General features: G+C 45.6%; 1 protein-coding gene across 2 annotated transcripts in view; it reads right to left on the bottom strand.

Annotated features, from left to right (window-relative positions):
• SLC22A3 (solute carrier family 22 member 3) overlaps positions 1-15,006 on the bottom strand; it is a 35,868-nt gene extending 20,862 nt beyond the window's left edge. For both annotated transcript variants that reach the window (XM_069852196.1, XM_069852195.1), the window contains exons 1-2: positions 14,291-15,006; positions 668-771 (exon numbers count right to left, since the gene is read on the bottom strand). In XM_069852196.1, coding sequence (XP_069708297.1) covers positions 668-771; positions 14,291-14,704 — 518 coding nt within the window. In that variant the 5' untranslated portion in view covers positions 14,705-15,006. The remainder of the gene's footprint in view (positions 1-667; positions 772-14,290) is intronic.
• Positions 15,007-17,686: the final 2,680 nt, after the last annotated feature.

The following is a 17,686-nucleotide window of genomic DNA, read 5'->3' as shown; positions in this document are numbered from 1 at the left end:
GCTCTCAGCCAACTCATAGGTTGACTACCATTGTTCCTCAGAACAAAGCACAAACGAGGCTCCCTCCTTCACTCTAAGAGCAAGATACAAATTATGGAAGCTCCCTGCCTAAGGGCAGATCAGCTACTCAAGCCTGATTATCACCCACATCTTTTCCTTGGTACTCATCCAGCTCTCATGCAGCTGAGGAGTGTCTGGAGGGAGCTAGAACCTCAATGGCAAGTGTGTGAGTCCATCCTGTGAATGGGGAGAGTTACTGAATACCTCCCTTGTTTCCTCCAGTAACTGCTTTATTCACCAATGACACCTATTAAACGTCTCCCACTAAACACCAGTCCATAAAACTCCTCTGAATGCTTTCTTCTCATTTCTATGTCCTTCTGCTCTTCCTGAGTCCAGATAGGCACATAAAACATCAGAAAACGCAAGTTATTTTTGCAGTATTTTAACATCCAAACAGGATCGGTAAGTAAGATCAGCAAGATCACACAAAGTTTCCAGCCCAAAAGGAAACAAAGATTACATTGGCTGTGTTTTGTTAACCCAGGCCAGGGATGCTTATCCGAAGTGAACTAAACCTCCAAAGTGTTGATTCATGCTTATTGCAGGTCACTACAAGTGATTTCACCTCTGAAAAAATCAAAGGGCAGCGGGGCTTGTACAGTACCTGTCTGCAGCGTAGCCCAGGGTGAACGCACCAGCCAGAAACCCCAGATTGAGGATAGCTTGTGAGAGATCCAGCATCCAGGAATTACTGCACACAAGGTTATACTGTGGGAACAAGGGAAAGGCATAAAAACCCCAGGTGGGTCATTCATCAACCTGAGGGTAAAACATTATCAAAACTGCATAAAGCCAGGTGGGAAGGAGAAGCAGAAGAGAAACAGGAAGATCAAACGTGCTTCTTCAACAGCAGACACCAGCTGGCCAGGAAAGCACAGACATAGCAAGCACTCTTCAAACTGTTATGAAGACAGAGGGAGCAATCTCCTTGCCAGAAGGATGATGTGTCTCATACATCAGTTGTCCAGATACAGAAAGCAAATTGCTCTTTTGCAAACCAAAAACAATGCTGTTAAATATGTTACCAAGGCAAAGTTATGACTTAGTTTAGTGCAGAATAAGGGTATACAGCTTTAGCCAATGAAAACATCAGCTTGCAGAAATGGTTTAATACTTCTTCTTAGTGCCTTCTAGATAAAAGTAAAAACATGGTCTCTGGGGAAAATAAAAACAAACCTCAGATCAATTTCAGACATATTGAATATGCATTTCCTTGGTGAAGCTTTCTCATATCTTATACTTCAGCAGCCATAACCCCCTGGCATGACATTATATTGGTGCATTGTCATGTTTTCACCCTGGCCTAGCATGATTGGTAGCCAAATATGAGCAGTTGTACTCCCAGTTTGCCACCCCAAAAGGAGAAATGAAAATGAGAGAAAGAGACTAGTGGGTTGGAAATTAAAACAGCTTTAATGAAACAAGAAGGTCAAGAGCACCCTCAGTCAGTAGACACCAATCTGAGCAGCACTGTTGATCTGCTTGAGGAAAGGAAGGTTCTACAGAGGGATCTGGACATGGCTGGGTCAAAGGGCCGAGGTCAAGTATGTGGAGTTCAACAAGTCTAAGTGCCAGGTCCTGAACTTGGGCCACAAAACCCCCATGCAACTCTACAAGCTTGGGAAAGCTGCCTGGCAGAAAAGGACCTCGGGGTGTTGGTTGGCAGCCAGCTGAACATGAGCCAGCAGTGTGCACAGGAGGCCAAGAGCATTCTGGCTTGTGTTAGAAATAGTGTGGCCAGCAGGACCAGGGAAGTGATTGTCCCCGCTGTGCACTGGTGAGGCCACACCTTAAATAATGTCCAATTTTGTCCTCCTCACAAGAAAGACATTGAGGTGCCAGAGCATGTACCAAGAAGATCAATTAAGCTGGTGAAGGATCTGGTGCACAAGTCTTATGAAGAGCAGCTGAGGGAACTGGAGTTGTTTAGTCTGGAGAAAAGGAGGCTGAGGGGAGACCTCATTGCTCTCTACAACTACCTGAAAGGAGGTTGTAGTGAGGCAGGTGTTGGTCTCTTCTCTCAAGTAACGAGTGATAGGAAGAGAAGAAATGGTGTCAAGTTGTGCCAGAGGAAGTTTAGGCTAGATATTAGGAAATATTACTTCCCAAAAAGGGTTGTTGCTGTCCGGGGACATGGTTGAGTCACCATCCCTGGAGGAATTTGAAAGACAGGTAGACATGGCACTTGGGGGCATGGTTTAGTGGTGGGCTTGGCAGTGTTTGGTTCACAGTTGGACTTGATAATCTAAAAGTCTTTTCCAAACTAAATAATTCTGTGATTCTGCTCCCTCTTAGCCCATTTGTTTTCTGTAATGCCCAGTGAATATTGCCTTGCAGGCACCTCAAAGTGCCTACACAGGAGATACAGAGCGTACTCAGACTTGGATTTCACTGAGCCTGAATCTGGACCCAAAAACCTGAAGCATGCTGTTAAATGCTTATTTATGTATTTACATAAGAAATCATTTCTTTCCATATTCTAAACTCCTCATAGGTGCCACTCACACTCATTTCTATGGGCTATTCTTCACTTTTTAAAATTAAACTCCTCAGTTTGGATTCCAGATGTACTATTAGCACTGTCGTTGACAGTAACTACAACAGAATTATTGTTGTTAATTATGATCCTTTTACTGGAAGCCCAGGATTCGGGGACTTTTGTGGTTTTTTTTATTTTCTTGAAGCCACGTATTAGGGAATTTTGTGGCTGAGAACTGTGGTTTCCAGCTCTCACGGCTGTTAAGAAAAACTTGTCTAGTAATCTCATAGATCCCTAACCTAATAGATATCCCACCCCACGGACTTTAAACAAATCCATGGTTTTGATGTCAACCCCATTACTCTAAGAAGCCTGACTGGCCAGCTTTTAGCCAAGTCAGACCATCAGCATCTGGTTTCCACTTCTGTAAATCTTGAGCAGGAGCTGCAGAAACCTCAGCTTGCTCTGAGAGGAATAAAACTTTCTCTGTCTTGAGCTGTCGTGTTCAAGGGCTATTGCAATGTTTTCCTAAAACAGTCTGAACATGGAGCAGCACTTTCAGACTTCAAACAGTGCTTAACCTCTCGAAACTATGACAACCCTGGCAAAGAGTACCAAAATATGCAGCTTTGGAAAGCAGAACTTTTTTGTTAAAATTACTATTAATATATTTTAGAAGGCAGTGCAATTGTCTTTGTTGATTGTAGATGCCGGGGCCCTCAGAGAAGCATCTGAAGCCACCTAAACAAGGCGATAAAGCTTTTGAGCTAAACCAGAACTAATTCTCTAAATTTTCAGTTAAGTGACTGCATTTGCTGAAGAACATGTTTTTCAGACAGCATCTGCTTCTGGAAGGGATAACAGCTAATATTTATAGTTAGTGCTATGTAACGGGATAAATGGTATTCAGAAAGACCCTTGTTTATACTTATTTCTATAGAAACCGAGGCCATTGCTGAAGTCAGTGGAATGCCATAAGTCAAAAGGGTGAGACAGGATTGCACCTGCAGGGAGCAGCAGGCAGGGCAAGTCACCCAAAAACGACCAGCAAAGTATACCATTCCATATATGTCATACTCAGTGTAAAGCTGAGGGATCACCAGGGTCAAGTTCCCTTCGTCTATGACCAGTATCCTGGAAGGACTCCATCTGTTCTTCTGCCTTTCATCCCAAACCACGTGTTCCAGAATCCAGTTCCTGAATCCAGTCCCATCTGCAGCTGAGTCCAATCCCCGACTCTCCCGCTGCCTGCCCTGCAGCATCAATGATGAGGTGATCATAACAAAGGGAGCACAATTTTGGATTTGTGTATATTTTTATATTGTATTATCAATAATTATCTTTCCTTTTTATTGCTATTTTTTCATTAAAGCTGTTTTAGAGTTTTTTTCCCCAACCCATAATTCTCCCACCCTTATTCATTTCCCCTTTTCCTGCAGGGGGGTGGAATTGAGTCTACACTGCCCAGTGTTAGCTGCTGCCCAGTGGGGGCTAAACAGGGTCAAGCTTACCTGAGGGCTAGAAGCCAGATACAAGAAAATACCAGCTTCAAAATTGTGCTGCTGAAGTATAACAGAAAAGGAAATAGTCACATGAAGAGAAAGGCACAGAGGGAAAGCAGGAATAGTGGCTTCACGTAAACTTAAGGAAATTTTTCTGACTGAGCTAGAGTTGTATTGAGCCAGACATGGCACAGACCACATGTCTGGTGAGAGTCCCCCAGCCAGGCCCCATGCTGCACGTGCTGGTCCCACCATGTATGCACCAAGGGGACCATCTGAACAGGTGCTGGACTTGTATATGCATGGAGAGGTATATACATTGCCTGTCCAGCAGATCTCTGGCATGGTTTCTCAGACCAGCTTATGCAGTTGATACATTCAGGTACTGACTGTCGCTGTTCAGCTGAACTTTCACACCATGTAGCAACAGCCTGCCTAGGACCAAAAAGGTCAGTAAAGGTCTTCCACTCTCCTTGCCTCCCTCACCACATAGCTGCAGTCTTCCCTGTAGGACCAGTGACAGCAGGAGAGAACCCATTCTCTGATGTGCTAGTGACAGTTCTAATGAGAGCTCATAGCCCAGTACCATGGGCTGTTTTACAAAATTCTCCTTTTCTACTGATAGCCTCAGAGCTGCAATGTGCTGGCTTTTCCCAGCCACATTTCTGGGCTCTCAGAGGAGGGCTGTGCTGACTACAAGCTGTTCCATGCTATAAAAATCCTCTTGTGTTTTCCTGTGGGAGATGCTGGCAGCTGAGCACAGCCTGGGTGAAAATCAGCACTGGGGAACTGATCCAGTGACTTCACTTAGTGCTTCCAAATACAGAGTCACCTGTTGCTTAGGGTTACTCCTTCTGTTGACATCTCCTGGAACAATGATATACTTTATGTAGGAAGGAACCTCTGGAATCCTCTGATCCAAACCCCCACTCACAGCAGGAGCTGCTTTGAGCTTACATCTAAATTCACATCAAAGATGGTTGCTGCAAGCCTTGTCCAGCTAGGCTTTCATCATCTCCTAGGGTGGAGGCTCCACAGCATCCCTGTACATCACCGACCTTCCAGTCCCCTTAAACTGTCCCCTTTAACAGCCCCCTTAAACTGTCCCCTGCTCTTACCAGGCTGAAGGCATTTCTCTACTCCTATAACTTCTTGTCTCACCTTTTTTCAAAAATTTATTAGAGTTACTGAGCATGACAGAAGTCAGTTTCAACCTACATCCATGCTCCAGCTCTCAACACTTTCTAACATGAACTTTCACACCATTACATTCTGCTTCCAGAAGATGATTGTGGCGTGACAATGGAAGCACCATTCCTCAGAGAGGCAGAAAGGAACCTTCACACCTGTCTAGCAGAAACTCCCAGGAATAACAGAGAGATCTAAGCCCATGACTTCTTCAGAGTTAGTCATGTCCCAGTGAAGGTTAAGATCACTCATCACCTTGAAAGCACCTTAGCTCCTTAAAAGATCAAGACCTTGGAGAGAAATACCAGGCTGATAGATAAGCAGGGAGGTCTGGGAGGTCTTTGTACACAACCAGGCTTGAGTCCTTCATAGGATTGCCTGAGTCAAAGAGCAAAATGCCCTCTGATGCTTGGAATTGTTCCTGAGAAGATGGTCATGACAAAAAATTCCCCTTCATAAGCTGAAATAGTTGAGTTGAGAATGAGAAACAGAGTAAAGTATTTATTGCCTCAATAGAAACAGCAATAAATCAATGCGAGAACAAAATTAATAGGTGCACGTAATAACAAAATCATTAAAGCAATGTCAGAATGAGACAATGCTTTAACAGTCATAAAATCCACAAACAAAACACATTGTAGATCACTTAAAATCCGTTTGCCCCTAATTTCTGTTGTTGATTTCGGAGACCAAGCCCCAAATTTCTAACCCCTATAAGCTGCATTGGGATGACAGCTCTCCTCCAGCTGACATGCCAGGTTTCCCAAGACCCAGGAGGGTATCCTGACAGCCCAAGGGATTTGTTGGCAATGCCAGGCAGGAGGCTGCCCCCGGGGAGGCGAGGCACGCTTCCCTCGCAGTTGCGGGATGGTGCCAGCCCAGCACCCTCAACGCACTGCAGAGCTGCTCTCCCAGGAAGGGCACCTGCCTCCAAAGCTCCCAGCGTGGTGGTGGGTGGCTGTGCTGAGCAGCACTGGAGCTGTGCCCAGGCAAGTAGCCAGCCTGCCCCAGCCCTCATTGTAGGCACTGGCCTTCAGGGTTTATACTTTTGATCCTTTTTCAAAGGTTTTTTTTGTTTTTAAATAGTTGGATCCCTCTTTACTTTAAGCAGACAAGGAATAAGCTGTCAAGACGGCAGGAGAATGAAAGTGTGCCAGAAACGGAAAGGGAAACATCTTTAGCAAAGAGGATTTTTTTCATCTGAATAACAATTTCTCATGATTTAGGTGGCATCTGAAGCTAGCTCTTGTCTAACAATATAGTCCAATATTTAAATTATTCTAAGAAATAGGACAATAAAGAAAACTTGTAAGAAATTATGAGTTCTTTCCAAAGAGATTAGTGACAAGGGGGTAACTATACTCTCCCAAGTTTGTCCTACACTTTGTTATTTTCCAAGTATTTAAATAACTTCTGGTACACATAAGCATTCTCAGACCTTTTCTGTTTGCTTGACCTAGCACCTAGGGTTTAAGTCATCACCCTGCTAATGTCTTGCTTTTCATTTGCAAACATAACCTTTAGAGGGGAATGTAACCTTTAAAAGAGAATCGCACACCCTGCAGAGATCTTTTTTTTGATCCAGGCTGCATGTCAGACCCACATCACCACTTCAGCTGCGACCTGGTCTGATTGTGCCTGATAGTTATCCCCATCTGCATCACATGGAAGAGAAGCATCTTCAATATGTTTAGCCTGGATTTCAGACTGTCTTGAGTGAGCCAGTAGTCCTTCTATATGACTTGGAAATACAACCCTGTGATGAATGTTTTCCCACCCACTAGAGGCTTGAACATCAACAGGAAAACCCAGTGCAAATTTGCAGTAGCAGTGGTGTGGCTGGAAGGAACCGCACGGGTGCAGTTCCCCAGATTATCTCCCACATACTTTGCTATCATCCTCCACAAAAGGGAGTGGAGTGATGCCTCCTTTCTGCCTTCCTGTTTCTGAATGTTGGTCGTATGCCTGTCCATGGGTGAGCTGATGTTTACACTCCACACAGGTTGTTTCTATGCCCAGGCAGATGAAGTCCACGTTGAAAGGAGCTCACCACCCAGAAGTACTTCCTTGCAAATATATGGTGTCATAAAGGAGCAGAAGAACTATCCCCATCAGTAACCATCTCCCACTGTGTGCACCAGGAGATTCCATTCCCTGAAAGTTCATGTTCTTCTTATAACATACAAAAAAAAACCTAAAGCAGCATATGGTCTTTAAACGTCACAGACTACCTTCCTGGGATCTCACTTTATTCCCAAAATTGGTAACATTAAGAATCAAAAACTCTAGGGCTCTCTATCTGCCTAGACCACAGCTGTTCAACTATGGTTTTCTTGGTTTTCTTCCCAAACATTCCAGTTTGGCACTTTCAGGGTAGACAAGCTATAGCCCACACCAATTGCAAACAAGCTTCAGAAGAGATGTGAGACAAGTGACTCATTGCTGAGCATCACACAACCCTCAGCAAACTGAGAACCAGCTGAGACTTCACTTCAAAAGTATCACTTCTGTGACTGCAACAGAACACTCTCGTTGCTGCAAAATTTGAGACATATTCTGAAGGAACATTTGGGAGATTTTGGAGTCTGAACAGCTCACTGTCCTGTCCTTTCTGTGAATTCGTAGGTTTCTCTGTCCAAAAAAGTGTCCTCGTAGTGCATATCTATGCTATGAAGTGAACACATGAATAAACTGACCCAGGACAACATGGCAGAAAGGGAATGTCACCATGGCCTGTGTTCATTCCCCTTTGCTCCATAGAATTGAAATTTAGTTGTTAAAAAAATTACTGCTGGGGGGTGGGGACAATGGGGAGGATATGGAAAAGGAAGGAAAACCCTTAGGATTTTTTTGCCCCGATCTTAAGCCTGTTTGTTGATCTGTATAGCACTGGCTATACCTAGTCCTTGTTAAAACCCGGCTAGCCGGCTCCTCATTGCAAACATCAAGAGGGTGAAGTAGCTCAGCTGTCCAGCTTCAGGCACATCCTCTTCCTCAGCATTACTGTGTTTCTTGTTAAGCCCCTCACTGTGCAAGTGCATGCACCTAGCGCAACCCTGCAACTCATCTCTGCATTCAGCACTGTGCTCACCCACACCATTTCTATGCACTGTATGACTAAAAGCACTGTGTGCCAGAATACAGCCTCATTCCATTTAGGGAGTTGACTAAAACAGTTTGCACTGCCCAAATTGGTAAATAATCTACATCTGCAGTCCTCTTAGTCTTGGCAAGGAGCTGCCATCCTGAGCAGAAGTGAAGTGCTGCCCACAGAGACAGGCAGTAGGAACCAGCTCCTCCAGGACATGCCCATCTCTATAGTGTCCTTAATAGAGTGGGGGAAAAATCAGTCCCTTCTACCCTAATGACCTTGCAGCATGGGCAGCCATACTCTCCTGCTTGGATATACATCCCTATGGTGAATGTTTTCCAACCTGTTAGAGGCTTGAACATCAACAGGAAATCTCAATGCAGATTTAGAGTAGCAGTGGTATGGCTGGTGCACTTTTCTGATCTCTAAAGTAGCAGCAAACCACCTGAAGGAGACCTTCTGGGGTGAAGGAAGAGGTTTTACACTGAGCCTCTGTAGTTCACTAGTGGAGTAATCTCTATGGAAGAGAGTGGAAACTGGCAGAGATAGAAACAGAAGAAATGTTCATACGTAACTAATGACTGGGAAATAAGGGGGCTGTGGCAACTTCTCATTTCTTCATAGGCAAACATTTAAGGAAACTTGTGGAGACAGGGAGGTCTGTTGCTCTTCTCCATCTCTCTTCTCCTTTAGATTGTCAGACTGCTATCTTTCACACATCCTTACTGCAAGTGGGCGCAGAGGAAAGAGAGAAAATTACCCTTTTTATCCTTCTCTGTAAAAGCTTCTGTCAGGGTGCTAGGTGACTGAGTAAGGACACTGTCCTTCTCCATTTCTTGTTTCAATGTAAGCATTTAATAGAACAAATGGGATCAGCCTCTATGCTGCCCCTAGGCACTGTAGCTCAAGGCCTAATTAACAGCTTACCTTTGAAATCATCTCTCCTGTGCAGGTATCAAAGTCTATCTGGTAACTTTGCACGCCTGACACTCAGATCACCTGGACTCATTGAGCTTTTATAGGACAGAAGACCTGTTCTGTCCTTCCTTTTTTCTTATGCCTGTCCATGGTCAAAGCAAGAGGGAGGAAGTGAAACTTAACATCTCCTAAAGGGGAGACAACAGTAGTTGTCCTAAAAACACGAAAAAACAAAGCCCAAACCCTCAGCCAGAATCAGCTGGCTTGATGGCAGAGACAGCAACGTAGCCTCACTGGTATAACGATGCCAGGAACTGCTCCAGACCCTCTCATAACAGTAAGAGTTTAGTTAAGAACTTCACAAGAAATCCAGCAGTTGCTGTTCCCTTTGCTCCTCTTCCCTTTTCCTCTCACCCTCCACTGCTTAATATTAATCCCACCATTATGGTGGAAATAATACAAAGTGCTGTCATGTCAATGACAATAATCACACTAGAATGAAACTTTGAGACTGAATTGAATTTTTTGCCTTGGAGAAAGACAGGAAAAGAACCAGCTGTGCTTTCTCCACCCTGAGCTTGACTACCATGTTATCTCATGCTCTGAGGAATTATAAAAATTGCGAGACAATTATTACTTTTCTTACAGTTTTCTCTGTAAATGCTGCCTAACTTATTTTCTGAGACAGCTGGCAAGCAGAGGAATAAGATTTATCCCCAGCAGGTGCAATAGAATATGTTCAGACGATCATTTGTCCACCTCAGACCTCACGCTGGCATCAAATTGTTGCCAAGTCTCAAAATGACATCATCTATGATGTGAAGACTTGCTGCAGACGGGGCATATCAGAGTCTTTCCCTTCTGCCGAACTCCTGCCAACAAAGGCTGCTAATAAGCCTAAAATATGTCAGCGGTGCTGTAGCTGATGACCATGTAGACTGCCTTCTTCTTTTCATCTACCACCATTCGACCTACAGATATGACTGTAATTCATGTACATGCTTCTAGGAGTCATCACTGCCAAAAATGTCAAATAAAATGACTATTGTTTTGCAAACTATCACCAGCTGCCCTTTCGCAGAGTGCCGGGCTTTCTCCACTGGGACGAAACTACATAGTGCCAAAGCCACACAGTGTTAAAGGTCAGTGACTCAGTCTTTAGCTTAATTTCTTGGGGAAATTATGTTTATTTATTTCTGCATGTCCTAGATACCTATGTCCCTCACAAGGCTCACCCAGCAGAAGACAGCAGGCAACATACTGACTTCGTTTTACAGAGCACAGGGGGTGACCTGGGCTCACTGCCAGACCCTCAGGCCAGAGTATGAGGCTGTGCCACCCCCTCTACTCCAGCACCCCTGCTCTTCCTCCTTCTCCTTCTGCTGTGAAGAAGGGCTGGCCTTTCCTGCCCTTCTCTCCCATAAGAGGTGCTGTTGTCACCAGCCTTCCCTCCCAAGCAGTGCCAGCCACCTGCTACAACCAGCATCATTTCAGATAGCATCAGATGGCATGAGCCAGGCATGGATTTAGCTTGATAATTACCCCCTCAGGTTCCCTCCCCAAGAAAATCTGAGAAGCCACTGGGTTGCTGTCCTGCCGCTGACGCACGCAGCTGCGTCTTCCAGTTTCACAGGGAACAGTGCAACACCCACTCAATTAAATGGGAGCAGATTGCGCCGGGCCAAGATCCTTTGTGCAGATCCACCACCTGTGACACCGTTGCGTTGGAGGGGTCACTGCCAAGTTTTACACGTAGCAGAGGACTTTGCCGTTATCTTGAAACCTGTGCATTACCCAAGCTCTGATTTGTTCAACTGTGCTTCAGGCACTGTTGTACAAGGCTGTGTGTCCACCACCAGTTGACAACTCCTGTATCTGGATTGCCCTCATGGAAAAGCCTGACCTAAAGCAACAGAGCTGAAAGACTCTTAGGTATGTCACTGCAGAAGTAGGAACCTCTTCTCAGAGCCTGTTAGACATCGAAAGATTTTCAAAGGGGAGCTTTTAAAAGGGAACTCTGTCACCCATGACTAGACCCAGCAAACTGCCTTTGCCATGTGTTGCTCCTGTGATGATTTCTCAATATGTTTTGCTCTTCTCAAATCCTGAAGGAGGGAAGTCCTCATACATTCTTTCAGAACCCAGATGTACCCCACTGTACTCCAGCACTGAGACTAAGGAGCCAGGCAGCAGCAGGTGCTGCTTACAAAGCAGTGGGCGTGGGTTTGGGTTTTTTTCTCCTTTCCTGTTTTTTTTCCTCTGCTTGCTTCTGCTGATGCTACTGTGAATACCTTTGCAGAAGATGTCTATCTAAGATGAGAGAGTGGCCAGCAAGCAGCATGCTTCATTTTCATTCATGCACAAATCAGAGCAATGAAGTCAGAGACAGCAATACCATTCATTTCACATCTCCTCATAAATCAGTCCGTTCAGCCATATGATTTTTCAGGGCACTCAGAACTGATCGCAATAGCCTGTGGTTTGGCTGCCAGACTTGCTCTGTAGAAGACTTGCATCTTTTCCCAGTGAAGGCTTTACATACCTGCGTTTGCTCTCTGCCTTCCCTGCCATGCTGCAAATCCACACCAGATACGTGCTTGCCCTAGGCTTGGAAGAATTCCTCCAGGACCATGATTTCCCCTCTCCCCCCTCCTCTTTCTACCAGATCATATGTTCTTCAGATTGTCAAGTAACTCATCCTTTTAACTGCCTGGTAACATCAACTGTTGATTCAGCCAGGCATAAAGTGCCAGAAATCATAAGACAGTTGAAAGAAACAGGAACATTTCTGCACACATGGACAAAATGAAGCATTTACAAGTAGATTCATGAGAAAAGACGCCTTTCATGAGCTGATTAAATAGGGCACAAATCTGCTTAAATTGAATCATGATTTGTTAGAGCCTCAACTGAGCAAAAGGAAACTAAATTAAGTCTGAGGTTTAAATAGCCTTTGCTAGATGTATGATGCATTAATAAGATATCAGGTTCTTTTTAATAGATGATCTCAAAGTAATTGAGCCAGGATGTGCATGCCACAAGCTTCCTTTTTAGATGAAGAAACTGAGCCTCGTGGGATATGATTTATCTGGCAAATGTTGCAAGACACAAATGTTGCAAGGCACAAATGCCACAAGCCACAGACGAGTGCCCTCCTGCTGGGGTGCCCCTGACCAGCAGGAGCAGCAGTGACACTGATGGTGGGACCACTTGCCTCAGCACAGGGGACAGAGAATCACAGCCTGCTGCTACACCCAGAGTGTTAGTCCCTGTCTTTCCCCATACGTGCCTTTGGGAACACAGGTGGAGAGCATTTCCACAAGCATCCCGTCATCCCTCCTCCCTCCTCCGCCCTTGGAGGTTCTCCCTGGGAGAAGGAAGAAGGTGCAGATAGACAAAGTGTTGGCCAGAGAACATTGAACTTTTCATGTCCATTTACTGTAACACACCCATTGCTGTAACACAAACACTGATTTCATTTTCTCTTAGCTGTAACCAGTGGCTGCTGGAAAATCACACTGGCTTTGCTAAATACACAAACTGCTGCCATAAATGGACTCTGAGCACAATCTTACGGACACAACTTACATGCTTTCACCTACAGGTGGAAGGCGGGGGTGTGGGGGGAGTGGAAACAACAGAAGAAAAGGAATCTCTATGTTCTTATTTTTAAGCTCTGAGAGGAATGGCTACCACAAACTGCCCAGTTAAGAGACTCCATGACCTAACCCCTTGCAGTCCTCAAGCAGAGGTATGTCAGAGGTAGCAGCATAACCTTCCCACCTTGGACTTCTGCTGTAGTTCACACCAGAGTCAGGCTGTGGCTCCTGGGCAGTATTCATCCTCCTGCCCACCGAGCCCTGGCAGCTGCTGCCACCGCAGGCAGGGATACCTCATCCTCAGGGAACAAAGTATGACACCAAATAGCCTTGATTTCACCTATCACACACAAAAGCCTGTTCTGAAGCTTTGCTCTAGGGTGAGCCAGGTACTCTGATTTATCTTATCCTCAGCATAGATCCTGGTTAAAGCTGTGCAGGTTAGATGCAGTGTTTGGGGCACAAAGCTGCTGCTCTGAAGAGCCTGAAGTCTGTAGGCAGATCCAGTGGTCCCAACTGGATGGGGCAAAGTGGTGAATTGAAAGGTCACTATAGGCACTGCTTTTCAGCTCAGATTTGCTCAGGGTTTCATCTGCTGTGCTTGCTCTGTGTTTCAGAAGGCACAGCTCCAATGCAAGGACCTAGCAACAGTTCAAAACCACAGCAGGAAGCTCATGAGAGAGGCAGAAGCCAGAGCCCATGGTTGTGTTGACACATTTTGCAGTGCACCTTGCTGATTTCCTAGCCAACCTCTCTAAGCACACTTCATATTTTTAATAACTGCATTGGTGACAGTTACTGTCAGGTTGACCTTAAAATACCTGCTCCTAGTGTGCAGCCTGTGTACTGGAGCCAGACCACAGAACATCTATGCCATTGTTACAGATAACACAGAGGATCACCTAGGAAAACATCTTAAATGGCCTTTTGCAGCCTCATTAAAAAGCCACTCCATTTGCCAACACTTACCACTAGCAGTAACAGTCTGCAGTTCTCTGACTGACATTTCAGGAAATCTGAATGATAACTTTGGGTGAAAATGTGTGGGGTTTTATTTTCCTTAGTAAGCAGAATCATTTCTGCTGACTCCTGTCAGATCTCAGAAGTGCAGTCCACCACCGGGTTGGTTTTTTTTTTTTTTATTCCCTGGAGACTTAGATGTTCAGTACCAGAAATACAGAGAATGGATAATATACCAGCATCCAGATCAACAAGTGATATCAGTCTTTGGAGAGGCCACTTTTCAGATCAGGTCACTTTTCCCTAAAAGCTTGCCATTGACACTTGATCATACTCATTTTCTGGATTCATTTGTGACTCGGAATGAAACAAATCTGGGAAGGAAAACTGGCCACCAAAGCAACGACCTTTGCAGCAGCAATCCCATTTTACTGCTGCAATTCTGCCCTGGGATAGAAGCTTCTGATTAGAGGACAGGGATTTTGCTTACCTCACTGACGATGGATAAGTGGGGCTGTTTGTACACCCAGCTATCGTGGCACGTGGCAAGCGGCAGGTTACCCGCACTGTGGTTGCTGTAGTGTGCGAGTGGGCTGGCACAGCTGACAGAGGTATCCCACACCACGTCCAGCCTCTCGCACTCTCCACTGGAGGACCCATTCTCCTGACGCAGGGGCAATACCGTGAAGTTTCGTTCCTCTTCTAGCGTCCAGCCACATCGTTCACTTAATTCGGCTGCCCCTGGAATCCTGCACCAGTAGCTGTCCGGTGCTTGCCCAAGGAAAACCACGCTGGCAAACAGGAATGAAAAAGTTATGCCTGTCTGGCAGAGGAGGAAAAAGACCCTCTTTTGAAATCTTCCAAATTCCCCAGCTTCCTTCAAAACCTCATCAAAGGATGGCATTATGTGAGGCGATCTGTCCACTCGGAGCAGTCCAAGAGACGGCAGAGTTCACTTTCACACTTCTTTAACAACTGCTGGTGCTTCTTATAAATGTGACTGTTTCACCTCCCCTTGCTCCTCTTTTCTCAAGTGCATGCACACACACACACACAGGGACATGTGGGTGCGCAACGCTGGTAGCATGAGCAGCACCAGAACGGGGCAAAGCTGCAGGCAGGCATGCAAGTGCGCACCCAAGCACACACGCAGAGATTCAGGGCATGTCAAGTGGCGTGGGGCTTACACACAGCCGGGGAGGAGTGCAACTTAAAGTGCACAAACATATTGTAGGAGAGGAGGGGCGTGCATTTCCTATTCATCCTGAATGTTAAACAGATTATGTAATAAACCCAGTTAACTCCTTGAAGATAGGGGAGCCACAAATGCCAGCTCCTGCTCCAGCTGCAATAAATTAATAGGTGCCCGCATAAAGCAGAGAGTTAAATGGGAAAGAGTACAGAAGCTGTTGCAAAAAAAGCAGCAGCAAATGATGCAGGCTCTCTGCGGGATGACAGGGGCAGAAAGAAATTTGCTTCAAAGAAAGCTATAAAGTCTTTATAAAGTCTTCCTCAGCAAATGGAAATTAATACTTAAGCACTGTTTAATTACTTCTCCAAAGCATTACTTTGCCATCTGCACAGATCTAATTTTCAAGAATCTTTCCTTTTTGTAGTGTAAATAAAGTGAGGCTTACAACATGCACCAGTCCAAAATCCAGGATTTTTTTAAAAGTTGGATCTACCCATTCAAGGCTTTTATGACCTTGTTAATTTTAATTTCACAAAGTCTTCAGAATATGTAAGAGACATGAGCAGTTTCTCTGCCTCAAATAAAGAATGGAAAACAGGTTATTTTAATTCTCTGTTCAGCCATTCTATTCATTTGAGTGGGAGTAGAAAGGAAGGGGGAGCCAGGACTGGGGCGCATTTTGTGTGCACATAACCACATCATGTTTTTTCCTGGGTGGAAAACTGGTTGGATGGCCGGGCCCAGAGAGTGGTGGGAAATGGTGTGAAATCCAGCTGGAGGCCAGTGACAAGTGGGGTTCCCCAGGGCTCAGTGCTGTGTCCAGCCCTGTTCAATGTCTTTATCAATGACCTGGATGAAGGCATTGAGTGCACCCTTAGCAAGTTTGCAGGTGACACTAAGCTGGGTGGAAGTGTTGATCTGCTGGAGGGTCGGGAGGCTCTGCAAAGGGATCTGGACAGGCTGGACCGCTGGGGAGAGTCCAATGGCATGAGGTTTAACAAGGCCAAATGCCAGGTCCTGCACTTGGGGCACAACAACCCTATGCAGTGCTACAGACTAGGAGAAGTCTGTCTAGAAAGCTTCCTGGAGGAGAGGGACCTGGGGGTGTTGGTTGACAACCGACTGAACATGAGCCAGCAGTGTGCCCAGGTGGCCAAGAAGGCCAATGGCATCTTGGCTTGTATCAGAAATGGCGTGACCAGCAGGTCCAGGGAGGTTATTCTCCCTCTGTACTCGGCACTGGTGAGACCGCTGCTCGAATACTGTGTTGAGTTCTGGGCCCCTCACCACAAGAAGGATGTTGAGGCTCTGGAGCGAGTCCAGAGAAGAGCAACAAAGCTGGTGAAGGGGCTGGAGAACAAACCTTATGAAGAACGGCTGAGAGAGCTGGGGTTGTTTAGCCTGGAGGAGAGGAGGCTGAGGGGAGACCTCATTGCTCTCTATAGCTACCTGAAAGGAGATTGTAGAGAGGAGGGTGCTGGCCTCTTCTTCCTAGTGACAGGGGACAGGACAAGAGGGAATGGCCTCAAGCTCCGCCAGGGGAGATTTAGGCTGGACATTAGGAAAAAAATTTTCACAGAAAGGGTCATTGGGCACTGGCAGAGGCTGCCCAGGGAGGTGGTTGAGTCCCCTTCCCTGGAGGTGTTTAAGGCACAGGTGGACAAGGTGCTGAGGGGCGTGGTTTAGTGTTTGATAGGAATAGTTGGACTTAATGATCCGGTGGGTCTCTTCCAACCTGGTTATTCTATGATTCTGTGATTCTATGTGCAAAACTCCCTGAATCAAATCAGACATGCGATAACAGGTGTTTTGCCCTTTGTGCAGGATTGTGAGGTCCATGGCCACAATTATCTTTTGCAAGAAGGAGCACAGGGACAGCACCCATCAAAGACATCTCCTGAAATCCCTTGTCTCTGGTCACCTACAGCTTTGACCATGGATATCTATGGCTTTGAAGCAAAATTCAGTTTCTAAAACAGTTAGATCTAGACAAAGGAAGGCTTTGATTACTGTACAGACCATCTGACAAAGACTTTATGACAGATATGAAGACTGGTGCTGTGGTATGATCTTAGCAAAAACGTGGTTTGCTGGGTAGGTGCGCTGCTGTGCTTGCATCAGAAGATGATTTTAACTGGTTGGGGTTTTTTGACTCCTGGTTATGCTGTTCTGCAGTAATCAAACTTAGAGCCGTGCATACATCACCTTTTTGTCTAGGTCTGTGCCTGAGGAGATGGCACACTCTCTGACAGCTGGTTTCATAGAAGAAGGGCTAAGTGGGGGGGCCAATCATGCTGAGATATCAAAGGTGAATTGATTTGCCCTGACAGCTTCCAGCAACTGAGGAGGAGATTGCCTTTGTAGGGACTACCACATAGACAAATAAATGGGGACAGAGCCTGCTAATCAGCCTGTGCAATGCTCTCACGGCTCTGCTTAAGGATATATTAAACCTCCACTGCTCACAAGACTTACCCCAATAAAAAATGCTGCTTTTATCCCCATTGGGATAACTCTCAATCATGATGGTTAGTCTCCGGTAACCTATGTACTAATGTAGCTGTGCTCAGCACTTTACTTGTTTCAGAAACCCATTGATGCAGTTATGTCAGCCACCTTGAGCTAATTAATAGAGCTAGACCAGATTTGGTTGAGTGAGAATTCAGTTTACTATTGCAGCATTGCTTCTGGAGC

Source organism: Phaenicophaeus curvirostris, chromosome 2 (genome assembly GCF_032191515.1).
Source record: "Phaenicophaeus curvirostris isolate KB17595 chromosome 2, BPBGC_Pcur_1.0, whole genome shotgun sequence".
NCBI lineage: Eukaryota > Metazoa > Chordata > Aves > Cuculiformes > Cuculidae > Phaenicophaeus > Phaenicophaeus curvirostris.
The sequence above is the reverse complement of the archived record's forward strand: the minus strand, read 5'-3'. Positions and strand labels throughout refer to the sequence as shown.